Below are 9022 nucleotides of genomic sequence, written 5' to 3'. Positions count from 1 at the left end.
TGTCACTGAAGTCCAGCCTCTGCGGTCAGCTTCTCTCTTCTCAATTATATAGTTGGTGATAGCTGAGCCACCATCATCTTCAGGAGAGTACCATGTCAACTTACAAGAGTCATTTGTGAGATTCTCACCAGAGAAGGGCAAACCCACAGGGCCAGGGACATCTGTGCAGAAATAAAACAAGTAGTGTTACTTCACTGAAATAATTTTCGAATTCAGACTCAAAGAAAAAAAAGCACTTACCCAGTACTTCAACAATGATTGCTTTCCTCCTCTCTCCACCTGCATTCTTAGCAGTCAATGTATATATGCCTTGGTGTTGTCTCCTGCAATTTTTGATAACCAAAGCTGAACTTATAGAGGTGGTCTCAACTGCAGCCTCCTTTGGCAAATCAGCATCGTCTCTATTCCAAATAATCTCTGGAGCAGGCTTTCCTGACACATAGGCCAGGATGCGGATTACCCCACCAGCATGAACAACAATCTTTTCCTTGACAGTTGCATCCAGGTCTACCTCAGGGGGAACTAAAATATATGGCAAATTAAATACAAAGTAACATAAATGAATGTGAAAACAGATATCAAAAGAAAAGAGAAATCTAAAATGAGAACTAATGCGTACTTGTCCTGTCCTTGACTTCAATCACATCAGAAACTTCACCAGGTTCTCCCACACCTGCAGAATTTACAGCTCTCACTCTAAATCTGTAGAGTCCAAGCTCTTTGAGTCCAGGAACAACAAACTTGGTGCCTCTGATTTCTTTGTCTTTAACCTAATTAGAGAAAAAAAAAATTATATATATATATATATATATATTTATATTTATATTTATATTTATATATATATATATATATATATATATATAGATAGATAGATAGATAGATAGATAGACAGACACACACACACACACACACACACACACATACCTTCTCCCATTCCTCTTGTCCTTCTTCTTTGTACTCAACAAAATATCCTGTGATCTTAGATCCACCATCAATAAGTGGAGGAATCCATTCAAGATCAACAGTTGACTTGGTACAGTCTGTTACTTTTGGTGTTGGAGGTCCTGGGGGTGCTGTTAAGAAATAATATAAACATTAAATATACATGACTTTTGAAAAGTAAACCAACTCCAAAGTAAGAAAATCATTAACTTACCTATGGGGTCTCTACATGCAACAGGATCAGAAGGGAGACTTGGTGGGCCGCTTCCAGCTGCATTAATTGCAAGAACGCGGAACTGGTAGACAGCACCCTCCAAGAGGCCTGTTACAATATGGGAAACTCCAAGAGTCCTGATTCTGATAGGTTCACGATTCACTCTTGTCCAGCGCTTGCCTGTAGTTTCCTTACGCTCTAGCCAGTAGCCAGTAACTGGAGAGCCACCATCATATTCTGGCTCATCCCAGTTAACGGTCATAGATTCAACTGAAACATCTGTGACTGTTGGCTTTTCACATTGGCCAGGCACAGCTGTTAGGGGAAGAGTGGAGCAAAATGAGTATTAGATTGAATTGCAACAATACTGCATTACTTTTTGCAGGGACCCCTTTTTGAATAAGATATTTAATATGTACAATTATACACAATTTATACACAATATACACAATTTTAGAGTTTGAGATTATTATTGTTTTATTCTAGTCTTTAGTAGTTTTTAACAGTAATACATAAAAGCCAAATCGGTTTCTTTTTGTGAAGGTTTATTTATATAATTTTATTCTAACAATGAATAGACGTTCACTAGATAATAACATACAATACATAATGCATATTATATTGTTATTCTTAACATATTTTTCTCTCACAATATAATAAAAATATATACACATAGTAGCAAGGTGGTCCCTCACTAGGGGATCATCATATTTGGAGGTCATGGGCATCAAACAGTTTGAAAACCCCCGGATTTGGAGATTCTGTGAATTAAACTTACTGAAAAGGTTTCGTGCTTTCTCAGGTTCACTGTACAAAGGTGGTCCAACTCCATATTTATTCTGAGCCATAACACGGAACTCATACTCATGGCCCTCTGTTAGCCTTTGTACTGTGTATTGGCATTCCTTCGGATCACTAGAGACATGGACCCATGTTTTTCTGTTTTCCTCACGCTTTTCAACGACATAGTTTGTAATCTTGGAACCACCATCATCTAATGGTGGATTCCAGGAGAGGCCAATCCTTTCAGCGAAAATCTCTCCAATCTTAATTGGTCCTACAGGTACACCAGGACGACCTAAGGACACAAGAACATGATTTTATTCATTTTTTACCTTTCAAGTGGATGAATCATTCAAAATTACATGAAAATAAAATGAAGTACAAAGACTTACCCAAAATGCTAAGCTTGATGCTCTTAGTGGCTGAGCCCAAACTGTTGGTGGCTGTGAGAGTGTATATGGCGCTGTCATCTCTCTTTGACTGCTGAATTAAAAGGGTGCATTTCTCGTCAGAAACAAGTTTATTGACATGTTTGTCATACGTTACAGGTGCTTTGTCATCAGGCTTGTCCTGTGGAGCCTTGTGCCAGACAAGAGATGGAAATGGACAGCCTTGAATCCTGGCAACAATGTTGACATCATATCCTTCTGCGCCTTCTAAAGCCTCTCTGAGATCAATACTTGGAGCACCTAAAAATATTTAAAAGAAACATTAGCAAATATAACTAACTGGCATATTTCAAGAGATTCAAAGAAATGACAAGATCTTGTACTCACATGTCTGGTCCTTAATGACAACTGGTCCGGCAGTGACAGAGGGTCTACTTGCGCCAGCTTCATTCACAGCTTTAACACGGAACTCATACTCGCCACCTTCCTTGAGGTCTTCAACAACAAAGGTTGTTTCTTCAACATCTCTCTTGTTACACTGTTTCCAAGTCTCTTTCTGTGGACCACTGGTATCCCAGCTCAACCTCTCAATGATATAATGCTTCACTGGTGCTCCACCATCGTTCTTGGGAGGCACCCATGACAAGGTCACTGTGTTCTTTGTAACAAGGTTAATTTTCACCTTGGTAGGAGGATCAGGAGGATCTTTACATTGAAAGAAAATAGAAAAAGTTTATTAATTAAAAAAAAAAATTACAGGCATGTTTATTGCTTTTTAAAAAAATTAGGGTAACCAACTTACAGATAGGATCCCTTGCCCTAACAGGTTCTGTGGTCTCTGTGAATGGTCCAAAGCCAAGACGATTTTCAGCACGAACACGGAACAAGTAGTCCTGTCCCTCAAGGAGGTTGGACACAACAAAGGCCATGCTGGCACAAGTAGGGTTGGCAACTGTCCAAGCCTTTCCATTCACAGCCTTCTTTTCAATGAAATAACTCTTGATTCTCTCACCACCATCATTATCTGGCAGTTTCCAAATAAGTCTCATTGTGTTTTTAGTGACATCAGTAACTTTGAGCTCTTTTGGTGCTCCAGGAACATCTGGAAAAACATTATTTACGTTAATTTACAACGTTAATTTGTTATATGATATACAGTATATATGAGTATGTAGAAAGCTCACCAAGCACATTTACTCTGACGTTGACATGCTTCTGTCCTGATTTGTTCTTTGCTGTAATTGTGTACCTGCCAGAATGGCTTCTCAAACTCACAGGAACTGAAACTACTGAGGTAGTGTCAGTAGATTCAACCTAATCACAAAAATAATTAGTCAATACCAGTCTTACAAAGAAGAAAATAATAATTATTCATGTTTAAAATTTGAGAAGGATGTTACCTGTGAATCCACTGGTACAACATGGAGACGATCCTTCTTTTCTGTCTTTGCTTTGCCATCAAACTCCCATGTAACTTTAGGAACAGGACGTCCTGTGATGGTAGCTGGAATCTTAAATGGAGTTCCAGCACGGATACATAGCAGGTCATGAGCACTGATATCCATGAAGATCTTTGGTGCAGCTGTGAAATGAGGAGAATGCATAAGATAATGCAAAAATGACTCTGGAGGATGTTAATTTGTATTTCAGTAAAAAAACGAGAGACTTTACTTTGAATGTCCTCTATGCGAACTTCAGTGGTTCTGGGGCTTGGCTCTGACTCGCCAATTTCATTGACTGCAATGATTCTGAATCTGTATTTCTTCAGTTCTGGGAGGTTTGGAACGGTGAACACAGTAGAAGGATGCAGATTTTCAGCATCATTGATCCTGGCCCACTCAGAAGTGCCTTCATCCTGGATCTCAATGATGTAACCTTTGATGGGGCGGCCACCATCTTTAGCTGGTGGGGTCCATGCAAGGGTGACACTATGCTTGGTTTTGTCAGCAATCTCAGGAGCTGCTGGCATGCTAGGTGGAGCTGTACACACACAAGCAAACATGAAATATGTTAAAAACAACATGCATAAGAATCTATTAAAAACATAAATGCACTTAAGGTATGATCTTACTCAAGGGATCATCAGCAACGGCAGACTCGGAGACGGCACTTGGTGGTCCAATACCAGCAGAATTACAAGCCATTGCACGGAATTCATACTCTGTTCCCTCGATGAGACGGGTAACCTGGTATTCCCAGCCTTTCATGCCACGTTTTGACACTAGGATCTTATTCACACGAGACCAATAGGTAGTGCCCTTTTCACGCTTCTCAAGCCAGTAGCCAGTAATCATAGAACCACCAGAGTCCCTAGGTGGTTCCCATGTCAGTACCATATGTGTTTTAGAACGCTCAGCAATAGTGACCTTCTCAGGTGGGCCAGGCAGAGCAGAAGGATCCTTAATCTGAACCTCCTCTGTTTCACAGGCCTCACTTATTCCATATTTATTCTGAGCTTTGACTCTAAATTTATAGTTTCCACCAGTTACCAGGTTCCATGCCTGCAAAAAAACATGAACATTTTATATTGTCCTTGTATAAACAATATTCTTTTTGAAACAATTTGAATGACTACCGATACAACTGCTTTAAAATAATTGTTTTGCTTACCCCAAAATGTTTCTCGATAATGGAGTTAGTAACCTGTACCCACTCTGCCTTTTCAGGTTCTTCACCATTAAGGTCTTTCATCTCAACAATGTAGTTGGTAAGCTCACTGCCACCAAGATCCAATGGGGCATCCCAGGTAAGTTTGCAAAACTCAGCTTTGATATTTGAAACAGCAATGTTTCTGGGTGGTGTCGGACGATCTTTGAAAAAAGAGATGATCATAAATTATTAGATATATTCCAAATATTCAAACACATTGCACACTTAAGCCATGACTTACTACATGTCATTGAATCACATAACAAAATATCAAGTCAAATATGTTTTATAGAAAGACAGTACAATGGAAACATTCCACACAAAAAACATGTTTGGTTTGTTGTGTTGAACATAAAAGATATAAAACTCAAAAAAGACAAAAGTATTGGCACTTTGAAGTTGTCCAACATTAGTGGAGAATTTTCATAGTTAATGTGTGATGAACTACATCTGCGAAAACTTGAAAATTGTGAGAACTTAACTCCAATCTAAAAACACCTCATCATGAGTTGCATAAAAGCAGTAGCAAAAGGGCTAGGAAAATTGGAGTTAGCTGAGAAATGCTCTAGCATGATTTGTTTGCAGGTGCCACTTGGTCTGATATTTTGTCATCTAAAACGGTCCAATATTTGTCTAGTACAGGATAACTTACCCAACACTTCCACTGTGATGGAATGACTGAGAGATCCCAAACGATTTGTGGCAGTAACTGTGTATGTGCCCTTGTCCAATCGAGTAACACCAGGGATGGAGAGTTTTGTATGTGATGTCACCCTATCCATCTCTTTGGTTTCTATCAGGAGTTTCTCAGTTGGCTTTTCAATAACAACATCATCCTTCAGCCATTCAATCTTCGGCATTGGCAGGCCTGTGACCTCAGCGGGCATCTCGATAGGTTCGTTTTTCCTAACTTGGATCAAATCGCCCTTGAAGTGCTTCAACATATGCAGACTTGGAGCCACTATAATCATCAAAAGACAGATGGAATATGTGTCATCAAAAGGCATAAAACTTGGTGAAGAACAGTGATGCTAAACTAGAATAGACAAACCTTCATCATCCTGAATGACAACAGTCATAGTAATTGAAGGTTCACTTTCACCAAATGCATTGACAGCCTTTGCACGGAACTCGTACATATGCAACTCGTCAAGGTCTTCAACTGTCAAAATTTGAGCAGTGATCAACTCTGGATTGACACGCTGGAAGGCTGGTTGATCTTGTCGCTTTTTCTCAATGATGTAGCCAAGGATTGGACTACCACCATCATTACGGGGTGGCCTCCATTCAATAGTAACTGAGGACTTGGTCCTCTCTGTATAGTGGAACTTTTCAGGAGAAGTTGGTGGACCTGACATTTAATAAACATATGACAATAAATACATAGGAACAGTAATATCGAGTGCTATTGTGGGAGTAAAGCATTGTGTATGTAAAGCTTACCTTGAGGATCCACAGCACGGATAGGTCCAAGATCGACTGGAGGTCCACATCCATACTTGTTCTTAGCCACAACACGGAAAATGTATTCCTGTCCCTCAATAATACCTACAATCTCACATTTGGATGAAGCAGTCTCAATAGGTTGTCTCCAAGTGTGCATCTTTGGTTCTCTCCTTTCAATGATAAAACCTGTCAAATCACTGCCACCATCATCGTCAGGATCTGACCAATTCAACATCATTAGCTTTCTGGTAACCACAACAGGTTTCAGGTCAAGAACTGGTCCAGGAACATCTGAGAAGAGATTTTAAATATGGGGAAATATATGTTATGCATCCTGTAATAAAAAAGACTGTATACATTTTAAAATCCAAATGACAATTTAAAAAACTCTTACCCATTACTTCAACCCTGGTCCATGCAGACTTAATACCACTTGGATTTGCTGCTTGGATTTGGTATTTGCCGTGATCACTTCTCTTTGTAGTTTTGATGACAACAGTGCTGTCCTTTCCAGCTTCTTCCACCTCCATACGATCTTTTTCTAATGGACCATCATCCTTTGTCCACTTCAAAGATGGGAAAGGTCTACCAGTCACATGTGCAGGAATTCTCAGCATCTCTCCAGCTCTAACGACAACACCATTTTTAACTGAGATATCAAGCTCGATGACTGGAACCTCTGTTTTGACAAAGAAATGGATACATATTTAGCTGTTTATATTAGAATTAACCTTTAATAAATTAATGGTAATTAGCGTAAGTTTTATGGTTATACCTGCAGGGTTTCTCACAATTACTGCATCCGTAATACCAGGTTCTCCTTCACCAGCACAATTGACTGCCACAACACGGACTATATACTTAGCTCCTTCTCTAACACCATACACTGTAAATGCGTTGGTCTTCCATGGTCTCTCTGTGGCTCGTGACCAGTCCTTGGTCCCAGCAACAACTTTGTCAACATGATAACCAAAGATGTCTGCACCACCATTGTCTGTAGGAGGATCCCATTCAACATCAATTGAATAGTCTGAGGTGTCTACAATTCTTGGAGTTGGTGGGCCTGGGGGTCCTGAAATAAATAATTTTTATATAGTAAGTATTGCACTTTAAATTGATATTGATTTGATATTACATTTGTTTCTTATTTGTTCTTGGTTTATATGGTCAATTCTAAAACAACAAACTTACTGATTGGTGCCTGTGCTGTTTTAGGCTCTGACGGGGGGCTGAACTTTCCAGGTCCTGCTACATTTTCTGCACAGACTCTGAAAATATATGTCAGACCCTCCAAAAGGCCCTCTACATTTATTTCCAGATCAGGAACCATGGTGCGATTGACTCTCGCCCAGTGTGTGCTGTTAACTTCTCGTTTTTCCACCCAGTATCCCTCAATGGGGCTGCCATTGTCATTGGGTTCTGTCCAGGTGACAACCATACTGCTGGCCGTGGAATCTGTAATTTCAGGTTTCTCCGGTGCATCTGGAGGATCTGAATTGACAAGGCAAATTGAACTGTTAAATTAGCTGTGAAACACAACAACGCAAATTATGTTTTAAAACAAACTTTGAAAAATCTGAATACCGAATGGATTCTTTGCAATGACAGGTTTGGAGAAGCATGGAGTTCCAGGACCATATTTATTCTCTGCAGTGACACGGAAAAGGTACTCTTTGCCCTCAATAAGTTTTGGAACTAGGAATTTACAGCCTCTAAGGATTGATGTTACAGTAATCCATCCAAGCTCCAACTTCGAGTTATCTTTTTGCTCCAAAATGTAGTTAAGGATTTCACTACCACCATCATCCAGAGGAGGATCCCACTTACAGAGGATTGAATTCTTCTTCACATCTTCAAATTTGAAATTGACTGGAGGTCCAGGAGTATCTGAAAAAGAAATTGTAAAAATTAACATTCCATTCTCTTTTTTTAAATTCAAGATTTACATGTTTCTTGAAAAGTTTATACTCACCAAGGACATTAACTTCACAGGAGGCAGAGGCAACACCATGATCATTTTCCACTTTTATGGTGAAAAGACCATGATCACCCCTGATAGTATCTTTTACAATAATGTAGGATTCACCCTTCCTCTTAGATTCGATGGTAAGACGTTCATTTAAGCTTGGGTGGTATGCTTCTTCAGGCTCCTCAGGTTCCTCCACCTCCTTTTCCTTTTCCTTCTCCTTTTCCTCCTTCTTTTCCTTGTCTTTCTCCTTCTTTACCTCTTTGTCTTCCTCCTTCTTTTCTGCATCTGCCTCTTTCTTTTCTGCATCAGCCTCCTTCTTTTCCTCCTTTTCTTTTTCTTTCTCCTTCTTCTTCTTAATGGGCCTTTCTGGTCTCTTCTTCAGTGGCTCTGGCCAAATGCTTGTATTGTTCCTCATCCATGTAATTTGGGGGTAAGGGAATCCAGAGATATTGGCATCCAATCGGATCTCCTCACCTCGTTTCACAGTCAAGCCAGACTGTAGACTACCACTAAGGAATACCTTTGGACGATCTGTGAGGAGAAAATCAAAAAATCACTTACATATACAGTACCAATAGCTTGCTTTAGAGGGACTTTACATCTGATAAAAACGTATGATCTGACAAATAA

At 39.6% G+C, this 9022-nt stretch overlaps 1 protein-coding gene across 1 annotated transcript in view; it reads right to left on the bottom strand.

Moving 5' to 3' along the window:
• The window catches only part of ttn.2 (titin, tandem duplicate 2), a 160670-nt gene that overhangs the window by 57753 nt on the left and 93895 nt on the right, over positions 1-9022 (bottom strand). Inside the window, exons 151-172 of the mRNA XM_073845071.1 lie at positions 8396-8923; positions 8008-8310; positions 7615-7914; positions 7199-7495; positions 6818-7102; positions 6421-6714; positions 6029-6328; positions 5630-5938; positions 4939-5138; positions 4400-4829; positions 4000-4308; positions 3729-3910; positions 3513-3642; positions 3131-3430; positions 2716-3033; positions 2332-2628; positions 1935-2234; positions 1157-1471; positions 925-1073; positions 620-770; positions 241-522; positions 1-161 (exon numbers count right to left, since the gene is read on the bottom strand). The exon at positions 1-161 is cut by the window's left edge and continues 142 nt beyond it. Of these exons, the coding sequence (XP_073701172.1) occupies positions 1-161; positions 241-522; positions 620-770; positions 925-1073; positions 1157-1471; positions 1935-2234; positions 2332-2628; positions 2716-3033; positions 3131-3430; positions 3513-3642; positions 3729-3910; positions 4000-4308; positions 4400-4829; positions 4939-5138; positions 5630-5938; positions 6029-6328; positions 6421-6714; positions 6818-7102; positions 7199-7495; positions 7615-7914; positions 8008-8310; positions 8396-8923 (6140 nt within the window). The remainder of the gene's footprint in view (positions 162-240; positions 523-619; positions 771-924; positions 1074-1156; positions 1472-1934; positions 2235-2331; positions 2629-2715; positions 3034-3130; positions 3431-3512; positions 3643-3728; positions 3911-3999; positions 4309-4399; positions 4830-4938; positions 5139-5629; positions 5939-6028; positions 6329-6420; positions 6715-6817; positions 7103-7198; positions 7496-7614; positions 7915-8007; positions 8311-8395; positions 8924-9022) is intronic.

The sequence above is a fragment of the Garra rufa genome, chromosome 8 (assembly GCF_049309525.1).
Source record: "Garra rufa chromosome 8, GarRuf1.0, whole genome shotgun sequence".
NCBI lineage: Eukaryota > Metazoa > Chordata > Actinopteri > Cypriniformes > Cyprinidae > Garra > Garra rufa.
This window is presented reverse-complemented; position numbering and strand designations above follow the sequence as displayed.